The sequence below is a fragment of the Vombatus ursinus genome, unplaced genomic scaffold, assembly GCF_900497805.2.
Source record: "Vombatus ursinus unplaced genomic scaffold, bare-nosed wombat genome assembly UNPS02014926.1, whole genome shotgun sequence".
Taxonomy (NCBI): domain Eukaryota; kingdom Metazoa; phylum Chordata; class Mammalia; order Diprotodontia; family Vombatidae; genus Vombatus; species Vombatus ursinus.
The window spans coordinates 5,559,846-5,580,697 of NW_020954704.1; the positions used below are offsets into that span (position 1 = coordinate 5,559,846).

The 20,852-nt window shown below is 38.2% G+C and overlaps 1 protein-coding gene across 1 annotated transcript in view; it reads right to left on the bottom strand.

Moving 5' to 3' along the window:
- The window catches only part of LOC114029326 (protein farnesyltransferase subunit beta), a 108,860-nt gene that overhangs the window by 34,711 nt on the left and 53,297 nt on the right, over nt 1–20,852 (bottom strand). Inside the window, exons 5-6 of the mRNA XM_027843715.1 lie at nt 11,254–11,400; nt 11,067–11,150 (exon numbers count right to left, since the gene is read on the bottom strand). Coding sequence (XP_027699516.1) covers nt 11,067–11,150; nt 11,254–11,400 — 231 coding nt within the window. The remainder of the gene's footprint in view (nt 1–11,066; nt 11,151–11,253; nt 11,401–20,852) is intronic.

Genomic DNA, 20,852 nt, shown 5'->3' on the forward strand with positions numbered 1-20,852 from the left:
ACTGGTAAATACAAAGTTTAGATAAGACACAATCTCCAAGAGCATGTAGCTTATAATCTAGTAGGAAAAATAATAGAATTCCAGGAAGATCTTAAAAGTTTCTTTAAAGAAGTGACCTTAATGATAATCAAGACCAAGGGTTCTTAACCTGGGATCCACAGACCCAAAAGGGGCCAAAGGCTAGATTTCACTAGATGGGGGGAAAATTACGCCTCAATTTTCACTAACCTCTAAATGAAATTTAGCATTTCTTTCAATCATGAATATAAGCAACAAAGCACGGTAATATTAGCAGTACTAATGACTTCTGCACCAATAGAATGCACAGATATTTTCATTTCATATTACTATTGTTGTAGATATCACAAAACATAATTCACTACTTCAAATCTCCACTTCAAAATTACTGTAAGTAGACATAATAACTGCTAACATTTGTATAGCACTTACTATATGCCAGATACTATGTCTTAACAATTGCAATTATTATCTCATTTAGTCCTTACAATAACTCCTTAAAGTGGGTAATAGGAGTATCTTCGTTTCACAGGGTAGGAAACAAGGCAAACAGAATTTATGTGGCTTGCCCAGGGTCACACTGCTAGTAATTTTCTGAGGTCTTATTTGAATTCAGGTCTTCCTAATAATATTAAGTAACATTTATATGAATAGCAATTACTGTTACCAGGCACTGTGCTATAAACTTTACAATTATTATCTCATTTGATCCTCATATCCCTGCAAAGTAGGTGTTATTATTAGCCTCATTTTACATATGAGAAAACTGAGGCAAACAGAGGTTAAGTGAATTGCCCAGGGTACCAGCTAGTGTCTGGGGCCAGATCTAAATACAACTCTTCCTGACTCCAGGCCTGGTACTCTCTCCACTATACCACCTAGTTGCCTACCTAGTGATATATCACTAGATTGCATGGGATTGCTCTTTCTATCTACCGACAACTTGAATAATGTAGCTGGCCAACTACTGGGCAAAATGGTTAGGTTGAATGTTCTGAAACTGGTAGGCCAGTCAGCTAAATTGCTTTCCAGTATTCCCTGTATACAGTTGTTTGTTGATTCATTCACAGAAGGAAGAGAGTCATTTTCTTTAAGCTTCACAAATCAGGCATTTCAAAGAATTCTTAATTCTCCACAAGGTGATGTACCTTTTTGTAAGACAAATAGGCATGACACCTATAACTGTAGGCCAAGAAAGTTCAAACACATCCTTCAAATGAACTGTTGAAGCATGTTATTTAAAATAGCTTCTCATGATTGAAAAGATTACACCAAGATAAAGGTAATGAATGCATAGTGGTGTAAGTTATGTGAAAAGAAAAGATCTTTTGATTTCTCTTCATAGTCTACTTTTGTATGGTATTCTATGAAGTAAAGGCATGCACATGCAATATACTATATGAATGGTGTTCATGTATTGTTATTATTATTATTCTGGGAAAATTTCTTACATTTAAAAAAATAACTGCAATAAAACTGCAAATGATATCAGAAATGAGAATCATTATTTCTAGGAAGGCACAGATATCCACATGATGTCACATGCAACAACAGTTGAATTCCATGGACATGATTCTTGAGCTACTGCTGCAATTTTCATGTCTATTTGAGGGTTAAAAGCCATTAACAGCGTTAAAACTCTGAATAAATTGTGAAAATTTTTACTAATTTTACTTATAAAAAGTTTCTTGAATATTTTACACTTGACTACGGTACAAATTAAATTACTTCTATAAAGATTTAAACAAATCGACCTCTGGGTCACATGACCAACAAGATGGAGGACTAGACATTTCTCTGATCACCAAGACCTCTTAAATCTCTCCAAAACAGAAATTATGAGCCAGAGAGAAAAACAACTTCAACTGTCTCCATGATCTTGGACACTTGGAACCCAAGATAAGGTTAAAAAACAAAACAAAACCATGAACTGACCCCTACCTTGAGCTCATTCAGCAACCCTTCCCTTACCATGCTAACCAGCAGCAAGGCTGCACTGGCCAACCCAAGGACTCAACCCACCAGGCTTGCAACAAAACCCTACACAACACTCTGGTTCCCCTTCCCTCTTTCCAGTGCCATGTATTCAGGTTCCAGGCTGTGAAGTTTGCTGGGCCTACAACAGAGCACTGTGGCAGCATTCTGTGCTGCAAAAGATCTCTGCAGGAGTGTGGAAGAGAAGGAATGAGGCAGGACAACTGTTTAAGCTTGAAGTAGAGCTCAATCCATACCCTAACCCAGTGTTCCTCTCAGAGCCTCAGAGACCCAAATTACAGGAATTCAACCTCATACCAGGTGTCTGAAAGACCAATGTTGGGCCAGAGAACTGAGGAACAGAGGGAGTGGGACAGGCCCAGGGTTGTGTGTGTGTGTGTGCACGTGTGTGCGTACGTGTGTGCATATAGGAGCTGGGGAGGGGAGAACCTATGTGGAACTCCAATAAACCTGGGGAAAGAGTCTAGCATCCAGCTGGGGCCAATTTGGTCCCTCCCTAAGGTCACTTGGGGCAGAGACTTGGGCTGGTGAACCATAAACTGCCCAATACAGGAGAAGGCTGAAACACTTTGGGATCAGCTGCCAGAGAAGCCAACATCAGAGGGGAAGGAATCAGACAGGGAGCAATAGGGGAAAATAAGGGGGAAAAGACTAAAATTACCAAAGACCTCAGGAAGAAGAAAATTCAAAGACCAGGAACAAAAGAAGATGTATCAGCAGTGAAAGCATTAACAGAAGGAAATATGGCCTCCAGATCTAGTAAATGAGTTCAGGCATCTATGAATAAACACTGTAGATTTAAACAAATCCTATATCAAGTGAAAATTAAATTGAAATTTCAAAGAAAAGAAAATATGATGAAGACTACGTCATTCTATTTATTTTAATGTGATAAAACACAAAAGCCACAGAGTTTTTTGTGTAGAAAAATTATTTCAAAGAGAAGTATGAAGTAAACAAATCTGAAAGAATAACCTGTTTCTGCTCATCCTGAAAATACATCTAAAGACACAGGTTCTTTTTAGAGGAAGATCCCATTCAAAAAAGCTGGGCCACTTCCAAAACTTAAATTTGCTAATTTGCAAAAACTTTATTTCTTGAAGTGTGTTATTAAGTTGCTTACCAGATTCCCAAACAAAAGAAGTGCCACACCACTGCAAAGACTTTAGTCAAGCCACATGCACTGAAAATAGTGAAGCTGGTTTGTGGACTAAGATACAGGGGAAAGGGGGAAGCAGTTCCATGGTCACATGATATATGTTCTAGAACAGTTCATGTTACTTTTAACATTTTGAAGCCAATGACTGAGAAAGTAGCAGTCTCATAATTCTGCAACTGGATGAAACTACAAACATTCCTCAAAGTAGCCGTCTCCTTGTTTTTGTTCATTATGTACATTCTGACACCACTGAAGAAGTCTTATTTTGTGAGTCTCTTTTGGAAACTACAAAGGCCACTGATGTTTTGGAAGTAGTGAAAAAGTTTTTAGGGGGTTGTTGGGTGTTGTTTTGTTTTGTTTTTGCCAAACAAAACTTTGACAAGCTTCTGTAACACTTGGTAATACATCTAGTTCTGCTACTTTAGCAAAAAAGTAAATTCCTCATGTCTTCATCATTCATTGCTCTTTACATGAACTAACAACAAAGACTTCCAACAACTGAAAGAATTTTTGTTACTTGCCATAAAAATCATCACCTTTATCAGAAGCAGGTCTCTGAGTCATCACACTTGAAAAGAGTTTGTCAAAAAACTCGGGCATAATATGACAATATTATGCTCATATAATATATAATGTAATTATCTAAGCAATATATAATTATAATGCTCATATAATATGCTAATAATATAATAATATGTTCAGTTCTCTGGCCCAGCATGATAACTTCTCTACCATACAAAAGTTTGCCAGCTTTCAAGAGAATAGGTCTGGTTTGAACTAAGGACAAAAATTTCAATTTTTTCTGAAAGAAAAAGGAAGCCTACTCTTTGAACATATCCAAAGAATTTTATTCATTAGCTGGGAGATATTTTTAATTATAAGAATGATATAAGCGTTTCAATTTAAGGTCCTAAAGTCACCATTACGGATGCTACTGAAACATCACAAGCTTTCTTGGCAAAGCCGCAGATAAGGAAGAAGACAATAGAAGTTGACTTTCTTGAAAAGTTTCAAATGCTAGAGAAAGTGTTTTACCAAGATAAAATTAACAGATAAAATTATCTATCAATTTCTTTGAAAAAATAAATCTGTAAACATCAGAAAACACCTCAGAACCTTTTCAAAAGCTTTTTCTATCTTGATGTCATTAAAGTTGACCCATAGATTCACGATGCTTTTCTTTTTGATATAAACTGCAATGAAAGACCTGACCTAGCCTACGATGAACTTAACACAGAGCCTGGCACATAGCAGATGTTTAATAAATGCTTATCAACTGACTGACTAGCTCACTGATCGTAGGACAAAAAACTTACTACAACCAGAGTTTAATTCAAATGAGCCTGCTAGGATTCTCTAGCGTTCCCTGAGAGAAGTGTAACGTCACCTTTTAAAGTGAGCTATGGAAACACTAATTCTGCAATAACACATCTTTGAGAATTAGGATTTTTCACACTTATAACCACCAAAAAAAAAAAGTTAAAATCAAACAGAAGTCTAACATGACGTGTGTTGCTTGTTAAAGACCAACCCACAGTATAATGTTCTTATTCAAGCTAAGCAATAACAGCCTTCACAGCGATTTAAAAAATAAAATTTAATTCTGACTTGCCTATTTTTTAAATTTTGTTTTATATCTCGTAGTGTTCTGAGTTTTAAATTTTTTTCTTACCCACCTCAATCCCAATTGAGGAAGAAAGAAAAACAAAACCCCTGTTAAAAAAATGTATGGTCTCATTTTGCACCGAGTCCTTCCCTTCAGGAGGTGGTTGATAGGTTTCATCATGAGTCCTCTAGCTTCATAAATGGCCAATCACATTGATCAGCGTTCCTTAGTCTTTCGAAGTTGTTGGTCTTTAACGCTGCTCTCATTGTATAAATTGTTCTATTAGTCCTGCTTCTCCATCAGTTCATGCAACTCTTCCCAAGTTTCTCTGAAACCATTCCCCTTATAATTTCTCACAGCCCAATTATTATTCCATCACGTTTATATACCACATATACCCCCAACTGATGGGCGGTTTCCAATTCTTTGCCACCATCAATTTTTAATCTTTCACACTGCAAAAAGAACTGCTATATTGTTGTGCAAAAGTTTCCTTTGCTGAGGACCAATCCCTCCCTTAATCTACATATCCTCTTATTTATCTCTTCTCTGCTCTCTCCTTTCCTGCCCTCTTATTTCTCTGTTGAATGAAATGTATTTCTGTACCCAACTGTGTGTGTGTGTGTGTGTGTTTTTCCTCCTTTGAGTAGTTCTGAAGACAGTGAGATTCAAATGTCAGCCATTTCTTCCACCTCTTCCCTCTTGATTGTATACACTTCTATTTGCAAACCCTGTTTTTGTGAGAAAATTTTCCTCTTCCATCCTCTCCCCCCAATATATTCCTTTCCCCTTCCAATTCCATTTCTTTAAGATCATCAAAATATGAGAGAACCATTACCAAGAAATGTCTAACTGGACATATGACTCTTGATAACAGAGTTCTGAGGGGACACATAAATCATCTCCCCATATTAAAATGTAAACAGTTTATCCGTTAGTCCCTTCTGATTGTTCACTCATGTTTACCTTTTTATGCTTCTCTTGGCTCATGTGTTTGTATTTCCAAGTTTCTATGCAGGTCTAGTCCCTTCATCAGGAATGCTTGAAAGTCCTCTATTTCATTAAAATGCCATCTTTCCCTTTATTGGATTGTGCTGTTTTTCTGAATTATTCTTTGCCTTTGCCTTCTGGAATGTCATATTTGATTTCTCCATTCATTCATAATAGAGCTGCAAGCAATGTGTGATTCTGACTGTGCCTGGCTTTTCACTACTTGAATTCTTTCTTTCTGATTGCTTATATAATTTTTTTTTTTAAACAGAAAGCTCTAGATTTTGGCTATAATGTTTCTGGTAGTTTTCATTTGGGGGGTTTCTTTCAGAAGAAGACCCAGGGGATTCTTTCAATTTTTACTTTGCCCTCTGATACTAAGAAATCTCAGGTGTTTTCTTTTATGATTCCTTCAAATTTGATGTCTAGGCTTTTTATTTGGTCATGGACTTTCAAGCAGTCTAATGATTATTAAAATTTCTTTCCTACATCTGTTTCCCAAGCTAGTTGTTTGTGCTATGAGATACTCTGCATATTTTTTTTAATTTTTTCAGTCTTTTGACTTTATTTTAATATTTCTTTTTGTCTCATGGAGCTGTTAGCTTCTATTTAGTCTATTCTAATTTTCAGAGAGTTTGGGTAAGGTTTTTTACCTCTTGTGACAAGTTGTTGATTCCCTTTTCAAGTCTTTTTTCCATAGCTCTCATTTCATTTACAATACTTTCTTCTAATGCTCTCACTGCATTGACAAAAACTTTTTTTAAACTCTTTTAGGAATCCTAGTTGGATTTTGGTTCAAAGTATGTTTTTCTTTGAGACTTTGCTTGGATATTTTGGAATCATTTCTCCTGGCTTTGTGTTTTGAGTGTCCCTATCAACAGCTTTTTTGGGGGGGATTCTCTTTATTGTTTGCCCATTCTTCCAGCCTACTTTCTAACCTTGGACTTTAGGTTAAGGCCTGACTCTGTATACCTCTGGAGGGAATGTACTGCTGAAGCTTTCTTGAGGTATTGGGCATTATGTTAGACCAAAATCTCAGGAGCAGCTCATACTAGGGACCTGCAAGCTTTCAGTGCTCTCAGAGTGGTTTGATCTAGGTCAAAATCTGATCACTGCCTCTCCTTTCCAAGGTCTGAAAATTCCTGACCTGGATTTGGGCCTGAGCAACATGCTTGTGGGCTTGTCCCACTTGGAGTTCAGCCAGTGACTTGGACAACTGGAAAGCTGCTGTGGTCAGAGTGACAGAACTGCAGGCCCCTCTTTGGTCCAGGATTCCTGCCCTTGTTATTCTGCTACAAGTTTCAGAATGGGCTGGAAGCTGTAACTGAGTCTTGTCCATTCCAGGCTTAGGGTCTGAGCTACCTAGCTGCTGCCTGTTTCTGAACCTGCTCTTTGTCCAGTATACAGACTAGGGCCCACAACTTCTCCTCATACTAGAAGGTTGTGTGTAGGCATGGGGCTGTTCCTCATCTGTGACCCAGAATTAGATCATAAGTTACTGAGCTGATAGTTGGCACCAATTCCTCATCCCTGTACAAGTATAAGCCACTGTATGCTGGACATGGGACCTCTTCCTGTCCTGGTACATGACTTCTCCCTGCACTGGAATGCTCTGAAGCCATTCCTTGCTAGACAGGTTGTTAATTCAGTCTGTAGTGCCTGTAGACCTCTCTCTCTGTCTCCCTCTGCTGACTTGGAGTTAGGAAAATGATCACTGATTTTTTTCCCCTTGGATTTCTCAATCAGGACTTGGTCTGGTATGTTTTCTAGATCTATTTGGAGAAGTTTTGGGGAAAGTTCAGCTGCACTTCATGCTATTCCACCATCATGGCTCCCAACATGTAAAAGTACTGTAATCATCAAACATTGTACAGCTGATACCCATCATGACAAGACAGTTCAATGCTCACTGCTTCCTGAGCCACAGGAAATACTTAGGGAACAAAAGTACTTAAGGGCTACAAGGAAAATACCAAGTTAAAATCTGAAGGAACTTAAAAGCACAACAAAAATATTACCAGAAGGCACCCAAATAAGGAAACTAGATACCATCCACTGATCTTTTCCATCTAAGAGTAGAAGGCCTCTGTTTCTGGGATCTCCCCAGATTTTTAAGAAGCTAATACTAAGACCAAGCCAGAATTTGGACAGGAAATCCATAGAATAGAAGGGACTCTAGAGCCTATGGGAAAGGTTCACCTTTGCTTTTGCCTTAAGAAATTAAAATTAATTTAGCTAAGGAATAAAATGTTTGCCTCAATAGCTATATTTGCTTTGCTGTAATACACAGGTCCTTAATTCAATTTCTTGCTTGGGCAGACAACTCACAGATAAAATCCTTTACTTCATGTTTATTATGAATTTAGTTACCTATGTTGTCAGTATCCCTGTATTATGCTTAACAATATTTATTTTCTTCACTTTCATTTTCATACTTGAAGTTTTTAATTAGTTAAAGCACTAGTAAATTTACACAGAAGCCATGAAAGCAAATTTATAAATGGAAAATAAAAAATAAGGAATCTAGCAACTTCACAAAAAAGGGCATTTTTCTGACCCTATATGTAGAAAACAATGCTCTCTCTCAAAAATGTGAGGAAATTTTTTGAAAACTTAAATTGTGAAAAAGTGAAGGTAAGCAAACAAAAGTCCTACATATTCTACATGACACAATATTTTCTGCCAAGTACATGAGCTGCTTGCTAAATGTGGACTAGACATTTTTGAAGGTAAAACAATTGTGAACCAATGGGGAAATATCTAGTAAAGTACTATATAATTGAATACTATACACTCCATTGAATACTATATACTCCATATGCCCATAGGAGGTCATAAACATCTCAAAATATCTCACTAACCTCAGAGGGGCTATGTCACCAGCTAATGTGTTATGTTGAAATTATTCATGATTTTCTCAAATCTGATTAACATATATTTATTAAGACCCAACTATTTTTCTTCTATTTTCAAGTTTCCAGATAATGCAGTTCTAACTTATAACGGAAAACGCACATTATTAAAAACAGAAACAATTCTTTCTCTTTTAATAGCAATTTGTATTTAAGTAAACAAGCTACTAATTTTAAAAATGCATTGTTGGAACACATGACAACAGTAAGGACTCTAGGGTTCTCAACTCAATTCCAATGACACTATGTGACTGAATTAAAGAATAAAACCCAATGGAGACACCTTCTGAAACTGACCCCCAAGAAACACCTCAGAAAGGTCAAGGTCTCAATTCTTGACCAGGAATGAACCTCACTTGACTATGGAGGAGAATAGAAGTAATGAATTTAGCAGAAACATAGATCTTAACACTTATGGTCACTTAAGAATTCAGGACATTTTTCACAATTGGGAGTCTAGATCCCAAATAATTCTGATGGGCAATTCCATTGTTTGATTTTTTAAAAATAAGCTAAAATTTCAGAAAGAAGCCTTTCCCCCCCAAATATTTAATTCCTATTGAGTTATTTTTACATTACCTTCATTTCCTGACATATCCTCTCTCACCTCCCTTGCTCCTTTCCCCTACACAAAGAGCCATCCCTTAGAACACAGAATAAAAGAGATGAGGAGAAAAAGCAGCTCAGCAATACCAACCAACACGTCAACTAAGCCTGACAACAGACAATGTTCTATGCCCATCATCTCCCATTTCTTCAAAGAAAAAACAGTTCTCATCTTTTCTGGAGCCACGCTTGACATAGGCCAGGGTTAACCAAGACAATCTGATGGTTAACGTTCAAGATTTGAAGGAAATGGGACATTTGTAATTCATTTAAGAGTTAGCAAAAAGGAAATTTACTCAGTCATAGCAGGGGAAGGTTACTTGGGGAGGATATGCATTGACTCAACTAAGGCCACGTGCAGCTTTCTTCAATAATCAATAAACACTTATCAAGTGTATACTATGTGGCAGGCACTGTGGTAAGCACCAGGGATGCAAAAAGAGGCAAAAGAATATTCTTGCCCTCAAGCTCACAAACTAATGGGGTGACAGCATGCCAACAAATAATATAAAGCAAGCCATATACAGGATAAATAGGAAATAATTAATACAGGGAAGGCACTAGAATTAAGAGGGATTGAGGAAGGCTTCTTGTAGAAGGTGTGATTTTTGTTGGGACTTAAAAGCAAACCAGGTAGGTCAGTGGAGCAGAGGAGAGAGAGTGTGCTAGGCATGGGGGACAGCCAGAGAGAATGCCAAGAGCCAAGAGATGGAGTGTCTTGTTCGTGGGATAGCCAGGAAGTCAGTGTCACTGAATTGAAGAGTACATGTTGGGGAGTAAAGTATAAGAAGACTGGAAAGACAGGAGGAAGCTAGGTTACGAAGGGCTTTGAATGCCAAACAGAGTGCCTCGGTGAAGAGTCCGTGACAACTAATAACCTGACTTTTGTACATAAGGTACCAAGAAGCTGTGTCAATGGCCAGAATATTTCATTCCCTGAAACAATTACGTTTTCAGGACAGGCTGAACAGCTTTTAAGGAAATGAACTACTCCAGCCCACCATGGAGAGAGATCCTAGAACTTCCTACACACTGAGCCATTATAATGATGTAATATTCAATTTCATGATTTACAACTTTTCCTGCTGTTCTTCCCATTTACACAGCTATAATTATTGTGCATATTGTTTTCCTGGGTTTGCTTGCTTCATTCTGTATCAGTGCATTTAAATCTTCCCATGCTTCTCTGAATCTTTCATATTTATTTCTTATAGTCCAGTACTATTATGTTTAAGTATCATTCCATCATACTTACATAATGTCTCACAATTTGTTTAGATATTTCCAAATTAATAGACACCTACTTGATTTCTAGTTCTTTGTTAGCACAAATAGTGCTACTAAGAGTATTTTCTGTCTTTGCCCTCCTGGGACACATGTGTCACCACTTTAGATAAAGGGTATAAATATTTTATAGCCACTTTTTAAAGCATAATTCCAAATTGCTTCCCAGAATGTTTGGACCAATTTACAACTGTACCAATAATGTACACCTATCTTTCTGCAGCCCCATCAACACTGACTAATCTCACCTTGTCACATCTTTGCCCTTTTGCTTATTTCCTTGATTTTTAATATCACACTCTTCTTCTCACCCTATACCACTGAGAGAGCTATCTCATGATATTCTTTTTTCATTCCCTGGGTGACTAATAAATAAATCCAAATCAGAAGGCTTTGGAAGTCTGTAAGAACACTTTTACTATTTCCTTGGTTCAACTCCCCTAAATGCAAACAAGCTTTAAAAGCTATTGAAAAGCCCAGATAATCCCCAACTCACCTGACGTCCACCTCACCTCCAATGTGCATGATAAAAGAACCGTCAGGTTGTTTCAGAGAATAGAGGTATTCTAGGAGTTTCTCTCTGAGACACAAAAGAGAAAGAAGAATTTAGTGGACAAGTATACGGTATCAGTAGAGACAAACTGGTTGTTTTGGGATTCAGACTCCTTTGAACCAGATTATACCTGTTTATGACATCAAAGGCCTCTTCAGTGCCAATGATACACAATGCATTGACTGCTGCATAAGTGGGTGCAAGGTGTGGGTGCTGACCAGGTCCCCCTCCAAAGCCACCTGTTGGGCTTTGACATCGCTCCAGAAACTGACACACACTATAAATGGCAAAAGGGAAAAGCAAAGTCAGAATGTGCTATGTATACAAACCAAGGCAACAAACCCCCAAAAGCAGTTACAGCCCTCTCATTTATTCACTCTCAAAAAGGAATAAATGAGATTGTACTTCTCTTCATCTTCTCTAACCCAATGTAAGAATCTTTTAGGCAAGGTAGGTCTGTGGTCCCACTATATAAGAAGATTCTGCCAGCAAAAACATGCTAACAAATCCATAACTACCCCCAAAAAGGAGGAGTGCAAAATAAGGACAGAGAATGAAAAACATTTCCTTTAGAACCAGAGATCGCAAACATACTCAAGATCAGGATTAGTTTTCGTTGCTTGCGGCTATATTATCTTCCCAACTTGTTCCCACTTGTTTTGCTTTGAGTTTGAAGTTGTGCATGTTTTTGTGTGTGTCTGCGCACACACGTGTGTGTTTTGAACCCTCCTTTGTCCATTTCTAGATTTCCTCTAGATTTGTCTAACTCTTCTTTTCATGCATCCCAATTATGAGAAATAGCAAGTTTTACTCCCTTCTTTCTCCTATATATACCAGTGCATTCCTCCTTTTGTGCTCCCTCTCCTTCTCTTTTTGAACCCTCAAAATGAAGCCACCTCTAAGACCTCTGTTTCTTTTACTTAACTCCTTCAGTGCCCTTTGAAGATATTATGGTTCTGAAAAACTCCTTGTGACCCTCCCCCCCCAAAAGCATGTTAGCACTATAAACTCGTACAGCTCCTTTCAAATGCTCAAATAAACTCACCTTCTCATGACTCTTGTATTCACATTTCAAAATTCCTAATCAGATCTGCTTGTTACATCAGAAAAGCTTGAAAGTCCTCTATCCAATAAAGGATGTATACTCAGCTTTGTAAGGTAGATAATTTTTCATTGTAAGCCTATCTCTTTTGCCTTTTGAAATATTGTATTCCAAGATGTCTCCTTTAAGGTAGAAGCTGCAAGGTCTTGTGCGATTTTGACTATGCATCCTTGATACCACAACTGATTCTTTGTGGTTGTTTGCAGTATTTTTTCTTTGAAGTAGGAGCTCTGAATTTTGTCTATGATATTCCTGGGGGCTTTTCCTTTGGAGATTACTTTCAGAAGGAAGGTGATTGGTGGATTCTATCTTTACTTTTCCCTCTGGTTCTAAAATGTTTGGGCAATTTTAAGTTATGAAATACAGTGTCCAGATTTTTTTCTTTTGGGAAGGGGGGGTCATGATTTACAGAGGGAGTTCAATGATTCTGAAATGATCTCTCCTTGACTTGTATTCCAAGTCAGTTGTTTTTATATTATAGTCTTATGTTTACTTCTATTTCTTAAACTTTTGATGTTATTCTAATATCTCTTGCTTATAGAGTCACTGATTTCTGTTTGCTCTATTCTAGCTTACAGGGAGTCTTGTTACTTGGTAAGATTACCACTTTCTCTTCTAAGCTATTTATTCTTCAAATTCTTTCTCCAGAGTGTTTACTGATTTTTTTTTTTAATATCTTGCTTCATTTCTCCTAGGTATTCATTCTTTGAAAGTTCATTTTTTTTCCCTGTGATTCTCTGATGCAGTTGTAACAACATTACTCTCTCCTTCTTTGGGGAGGGGAGGAAACTTTAGATTTGGAATAATTTTTTATACCACTTAGTATTTTCTTTTATTTATTTACGTTTTCAGTGTTAGCTCCTGAATTGGGGCTTTGTGCCAGGGACAGGCATTGCCTCCTGCTGTGCTTTTGGGTATGCTTGTCAGCAGCCCCAATTGGTCTTACCCTGGTCCCCCAAGATATAGAGCTGTTCTCTATTTCTCAGGGCTAGGCTTCCCCGAATCTCTGAGATTCAAAGAGCTAAATCTTTAGAGACCTCTCTAGCATCTCCAGACAAGGTATAACGTACTTCAGATCCCCTGGGCTAGGGATATCCTGATCCAAGTGCTGCAGCATCACACCAATCACTAGTTACTGCCTGCTATGGCTGCTTCCAGACACAGAGCTTTACAGGTTACACATATTCTTAGTCCATTGCTTTGAGAAACCACGTCTGTGCTAGTTTTCCTATAGTGGCCCCCCCCTGCCTATTGTCTTCTGGCTTTTAGCTAACCTCTTGTAAAGTCTGGGGGTAGAAGTCACCTAGTGTAGTTTCTAATGGAAATTCTTGTTCATTATTCAATCGGATAAGAACCTTAGGATTTTGCCGTTATAGTTATATGGGAGATGGACAGTCTGCCTCCCATTCAGGCAGCCGTCTCAGCCTTTTTCCACATCAACTGCCATCTATCTACACCTCCTCCATCCAGTAAATGTCTAGCTGATTTTTTTTTTAATCAAAGAGTTTGTTTTGATGTCTCCTCCTATTGCTTTTCATCTGATCTTCTCATTCAGAAATAATGTAAAGTGGAAATCTTCAGCAAAATGCTCTTCTGATAACACATTATATAGTATTAAGGTGACCCTGGACTCTCAAAAGGCTATTCCAATCTAAGGCAAGCTCTTGTAGGTTCTACCCCAAACTGGATTGCTCTCAAGGATATGCCAGGAAATGTACTACAGAGAAGTCATCTGAGGAACAGTCTTGCTGAAGTATCTATTACCATCAAAAGGCTGGCTCTAATTATTTGGCCACAGTAACTAACAAAACTACCTATAAGGCATCTATCTTAGTCGTGAGTACCCTCACCATCCTCTTCTAAATATACCCTAGTTTGTCAATGATCCATCTATTCTGTAGTGCCCAGACTGGACATAAGACTTAACAACCTAGATGTCATATTCTTTCTTTAATTAAAAGACCTCAGCTCTAAAAATCACCCTTTTGGGGGGGTTTTGTTTTTTGTTTGCTTGTCTGTTTTTTGGTGAGGCAATTGGGATTAAGTGACTTGCACAGAATCACACAGCTAGTGAATGTTATGTGTCTGAGACTGGATTTGAACTCAGGTTCTCCTAACTCCAGGGCCGGTGCTCTATGCACTGCGCCACCTAGCTGCCCCAAAATACCCTTTTAAATCCACATGTAAGGGAAGTTCCAGAAGTGCCCTACTTATCAAGCTGTTGGTTTTTTACCCCATCCAATGTAAACCATATAGAAGTTCAATTTGATAGTATTATTAGTACTACCTTCAATCATCCTTTCTGTTCAGAACAAATCTTAACATGAATCAACTAATGACCTGTGAACCCATTTCAGCCTCTCTTTTTAAAACAAGTATTATCACAAATTTTCTTTCAACACATATAAATCCCAAGCACAGTTCCAATTGAATTCCTCACAATGTAAAATCCCAGAAAACGGTTAAACAAACATGAGCGACCTCATATAATTCACAAAATTGTGTACTAATGGCTTTATTAAAAAAAAAACAAACCACAGGTATATGCATTATAAGTTATTATCAATGAACATGATTATCCAGTGTTTTTGATCTGAATTTTGCTGCCATTTAAAATAGTTTTAATTTATGTGGTTGTGGTAATAGTACATATTGTCCTCTTAGTTCTACTTTCTTAATTCTGCATCACTACATGGAAGTCTTCCCATGTTTCTTTGTTGTTGTTGGTTGTTTAGAGTTGAAATGATGTTTCCTAGGCACATACTTTATGCTAGATATTAAAAGAAAGGCAAATATAAGATAGGGCCACTGCCTTCATGGGATTTAACACATGCACAAATAAACATCTCCTGAATTGTCCTCATCTCTCTGCTCCTATATCTCTACCTTAGTACAGGCTCTCATTATTTTAAAAATATTTATAACTGCACTAAAAACCAAAAAAGAAAAAAATCAGCATTTTCTTACACAAAGTAGAATAGAAAAAAGGTTACATAGAAACTGAAAATCTCTATTACATTCAGTTTTTTTAAAAAGCACATGATAAATTCAACAGAGGATCTTATTCTGCACGTCTGCTTCTCCTTCTGAACTCTTCTGTGTATTTTCTTTTAAATGTTTCAATGACTGCTTTCTTTTTTCTTTTTGGTAACAATATTGCTACCTGCCCCTCTCTCCTGCACCCCCCTCCCCACCCCAATTAAAAAAGGAAAAACAAAACTCTTGTAACAAAAAGTATACTCAAGCAAAACAGATCCATACACTGGCTATGTCCACGAAGGTACATCTCATTCTGCACCTTGAGTCTGTCCAATACCTCTCCATCAGAAGGTAGGTCTCATCATCTGTGCTCTTGGGTTACAGTTACTTATTATACTGATCACACTTCTTAAGTCTTTCAGAATTGCTTTTGATTCACAGTGTCGTTTTTATTACATAAACTATCCTGGTTCTGCTCACTTCACTTTGCATCTCCTATACATCTTTGAATTCTTAGTATTTGCCATTCCTCAATGCACAGTAATATCTCATTACATTTACACGTATAAACATTTATACATTCATATTCCTTGATCATTGGCCAGTTTTTTTCATATATTTTGCTATACTGCTGCTATAAACATTTTCATGTAAATAGGGCTTTGCTTATTGTCAATATCCTCTTTGGAGTGTAAACTGAAGTGTTACCAAGGAGTACGAAAAGTCTGGCAAGATGGTGGAGGGAAAGCAGTGACTTGCTTGAGCTCTCCCCCAAGCCCCTCCAAATACTTATAAAAAATGGCTTTAAACAAATTCTAAAGCAGCAGAACCCACAAAAAGACAGAGTGAAACATATTTCCAGCCAAAGACAGCCTGGATGGTTGATCAGAAAGGTATAGAGGGGAGAGGGAGGGAGAGCAGCACAGTTCGGCGTGGGCGTGCAGGCCGCAGCGAACCTGGAGCAGGCCTCAGAGGACTGAATTGCTGGCAGCTGTGGCAGTTTCCAGACTTCTCAACCCAGGAACGCCAAAGACAACTTAGAAGGTCAGTGGGAAAAATCTGTGCCTGCGGTGAGAGAGGAGCTAGGTCTCTGCTGCAAGTCTCAAGCAGGGCCCAGGGCCGCAGCTGTTTCCTAATCTTCCGGCCCACAGACTAAGGGGGAATCAAGTGGCTGATCAGAGGGGGATTGCAGGGTTCTCTTTGCCAGGGCTGAGGCAGGAATCTCTTGCTTTACCCATGCTTGGATCTGGGTCACAGTTCTGAGGGGCGGTCCTGGAGCAAGGAGGAACACTGCTGTGGTGGAGCTTGTTGTGGCGGTGGAGAGAAAACACCTCTCCTCTTATCATAGCACCTTGGAAGAACTGAAAATTTTCAGATCCCTAGAAGTATCTCTGAAAACAGCTGTACAAACCCCTGAAGCTTGGGACAGTACATTCTCCACACTGGAAGCAGACTTTTACCTTAACAAAGAGTTTAAAACTCAAGGAATTGGCCAGGATCATGAGTAAGCAGAGCAAAAAAAGTCAGACTATATTATCTTACTTTGGTGACAAAGAAGATCAAAACATACAACCAGAAGAAGACAACAAAGCCAAAGCTCCTACATCCAAAGCCTCCAAGAAAAATATGAATCAGTCCCAGGCATTGGAAGAGCTCAAAAGGGATTTTGGGAAGCAAATAAGAGAAGTAGAGGAAAAACTGAGAGTGATGCAAGAAAATCATGAAAAACAAGTCAAGAGCTTACTAAAGGAGACCCAAAAAATACTAAAGAAAATAACACCTTAAAAAATAGCCTAACCCAAATGGCAAAAGAGGTCCAAAAAGCCAACGAGGAGAATGCCCTAAAAAGCAAAATTGGACAAATGGAAAAGGAAGTCCAAAAGATTACCGAAGAAAATACTTCCTTAAAAATTAGAATAGAGCAATTAGAAGCTAGTGACTTTATGAGAAATCAAGACACTGTAAAACAAATCCAAAAGAACGAAAAATTAGAAAACACTGTGAAATATCTTATTGGAAAAACAACTGACCTGGAAAATAGATCCAGGAGAGAGAATTTAAAAATTAATGGACTATCTGAAAGCCATGATCAAAAAAAGAGCCTAGACATCATCTTTCAAGGAATTATCCAGGAAAACTGTCCTGACATTTTAGAACCAGAGGGCAAAATAGAAATGGAAAGAATCCACTGATCTCCTCCTGAAAGAGATCCCCAAAGGAAAACTCCTAGGAATATTGTAGCCAAATTCCAGAGTTCCCCGGTCAAGGAGAAAATATTACAAGCAGCCAGAAAGAAACAATTCAAGTATTGTGGAAACACAATCAGGATAACACAAGATTTAGCAGCTTCTACATTAAGGGACCGCGGGGCATGGAATATAATATTCTGGAGGGCAAAGGAGATAGGATTACAACCAAGAATCACCTACCCAGCAAAACTGAGTATAATTCTTCAGGGGAAAAAATGGTCATTCAGTGAAATAGAGGACTTTCAAGCATTCTTGATGAAAAGACTAGAGCTGAATAGAAAATTTGATTTTCAAATACAAGACTCAAGTGGAACATGAAGAGGTAAACAGGAAAGAGAAAATCATAAGAGACTTATTAAGACTGAACTGTTTACATTCCTGCATGGAAAGATAAATTTGTAACTCATGAGACCTTTGTCAGTATTAGGGTAGTTGGAGGGGAAAAAATTATATGTATGTATATATAGATATAGATAGATAGATAGAGGGCACAGGTTGAGTTGAAAATGAAGGGGTCATATCTGGAGAATAAAATTAAGGGGTGAGAGAGGATTATACTAGGAGAAGGAAAAGGGAGAGGTAGAACGGGGTAAATTATCTCACAAAAAAAAAACAGAAAAGAAAAGGCTCTTACAGTGGAGGGGAAATGGGGGAAGGTGAGAGGGAATGAGTAAATCTTATTCTCATCAGATTTTGCTTAAGGAGGGAATAACATACACACTCAACTGGGTATGGAAATCTGTCTTACCCTACAGGAAAATGGGGGGGGGAGACAAGACAGTAGGGGGATGATAGAGAGGAGGGCAGGTTGGGAAAGGGGGTAACCAAAAACAAATACTTCTGAGGAGGGACAGGGTCAAAAGAAAGAACAGAATAAATGGGGGGGGCGGGATAGGATTAAGGGAAATAGAGTTAGTTTTTCACAACATGTCTACTATAGAAGTGTTTTGCATAACTGCACATATATATATAACCTATATTTAGTTGCTTGCCTTATCAATGAGGGTGGGTGGGGAGGGAGGAAGAGAGAAAATTTGGAACCCAAAGTTGTAAAAACACATGTTTAAAAAAAATGTTTTCATATGCACCTGGGAAATAAGAAATACAGGAAATGGGGTACAGAAATCCATCCTGCCCTACAGGAAAATTGAAGGGGAAGGGGATAAGAGAAGCGGGGGAGAGATAGAAGGGAAGGCAGAGTAGGGGAAGGGGTATTCAGAATGCATGTCATCTTGGGGAGGGGGGAGGGGCAAGATGGGGTGAAAATCTGGAACTCAAAATCTTGTGGAAGTAAATGTTGAAAACAAAAAAATAAATAAAAATTACCATTAAATAAAAAGTTTGTAACTTTTCTTGCAAAATTCCAAGTTCTCTTCCAGAATGACTGAACCAATTCAGTGTTCTACCAAAGTGAGTCTGCTTGTTTTCTTGCATCCTTGCCAACACTGAAATTTTCTTTTACTTTTTTTTTTTTTTTTTTTGCCAATCTGTGGATGGGAATGGGTTCGTGAGGTGACACTTCAGAATTGTTTTCATAGTCATTACTCTTATTTTTGGCAATTTTGAGCACTTTTTCTATGGCAGTTGATACTGATAGTGTGGATTTCCCTTGTAAGAAATGTTTGTTTGGAGTGGCAGCATGGCACTGTGATAGAGGGTTGACCTCCAAGTCAGGAATACTTGGATTCAAGTACTGCTTACGCCACATACTGGCTGTGTGAGCCTGGGCAAACCTCTAAATTGCAGTGAAGGGGCTGATTTATATTGGTAGAGGGAGTTTCCTCAGTAGGAGTTCCTATTGTTAATTAAATCATAGTTTCAATCAAAAAAAGTACGTCCATATCTCCTGACAACTTACATATTGGGGCTCTTAATTCTACTGATTTAAATCAATTTCTGGGGGGGTTATATATCAGATTTTTATCAGAGATGCTCTCTGCAAAAAAAAAAAATTATGATCTTTCTTTTCTTATTCTAGTAGCATTTAAAAAGTATCTTTTTTATTTTTATACAATCAAAGTTGTCTTTTATAATATTTTCTACACCATAGCTAAATGCAAACTTATCCCCTATCCAAAGCTGAGAGAGATTACCTTCTATTTTCCTCCTAGTTATCTATAAATATATAGGCATAGACTTCTGGGAGCCAAGATGGCAGAGTAAGCAGTAAGTCACCATAACTCTCCAATATTCACCTCCAATCTTAAAAAGTGCCCCAAAACAAATCCTGGAATAGCAGAACCAGCAATAAGATGGAGTGAAACAATCTTTTAGCCCAAGAAACTTGGAAGACTGGCAAGAAAGGTGTGGACAAAAGGGGAACACAGTATAGCAAAGAAAGTATCCCAGGAAGCCAGAAGCAAAACCTACCTCAGCAAACCAGTTCAGTGAGCCTCAGTTCAGTGCACCAGGATCCCCCATGTGCCTCAGCATAGCCAGAGGAAGGGCAGACTCCAGCTCAGAAAACTGCCAGTGTTTCAGCATAGCCCCATGCAAACAGATAACCTGCTGAAGCTACACCTCTGGGTGTGCTTCAGTGTAGCCCAAGGAAATGCAGAAAAACCCTACCAACCTCAGCACACACCAGACACTGGCACTAGGACCCCAGCTCAGCACCAGGAAAGCTGCCAGATACCCATAGCCTCCATCAGCACCAGCTACCACCTCATCCCCTGCCCCACCCCTGCAGCACAGCACTAGACATGAGGGTCCCCTGTAGGCCTGAGGGGTAACATCAGTGAAGCACCAGGTAAATAGCCAGGGCCTGCAGCTCAGGACACAAGAAGCCTGAGACAGTGCCCCTTCTAACCCAGAAGCAGAGCTAAAATTTATAAAAAAAGGAAAAAGGCCAAAAAAAAAGTGAATAAAAAACAACAAAAAAATAATCTGACCATAGAAAGTTATTACGGTGACAGGGAAGATCAAGACACAAACTCAGAAGAGGACAACAATGTCAAAACACCTATGGGCAAAACCCCAAAGAAAAATGAGTAGTAGTCTCAAGCCCAGAAAGAACTCACAGAAGAGCTCAAAAAGATGCTTAAAAATCATATAAGAGGGGTAGAAGAAAAATTGGGAAAAGAAATGAGAGTGAAGCAAAAGAATTATGAAAAACGAGTCAACAGCTTGGAAAAAGAAAACTGCTTAAAAAAGTAGAATTGGCCAGACAGAAAAGGAGATACAAAAATCCACTGAAGAAAATAACTCCTGAAAGAGCACAATTCTTAAAGGGGAAGTTAAGTTAGTTACAGGTTCACAACCAAATAAGAGATATAGAACATTATGAAATGTAAAATAGATCATTTTAATTATGTTAAATTAAAAAACTTTTGTACAAACAAAACCAATGCAACCAAGATTAGAAGGAAAGCAGAAAGCTGGGAAACAATCTTTACAGCA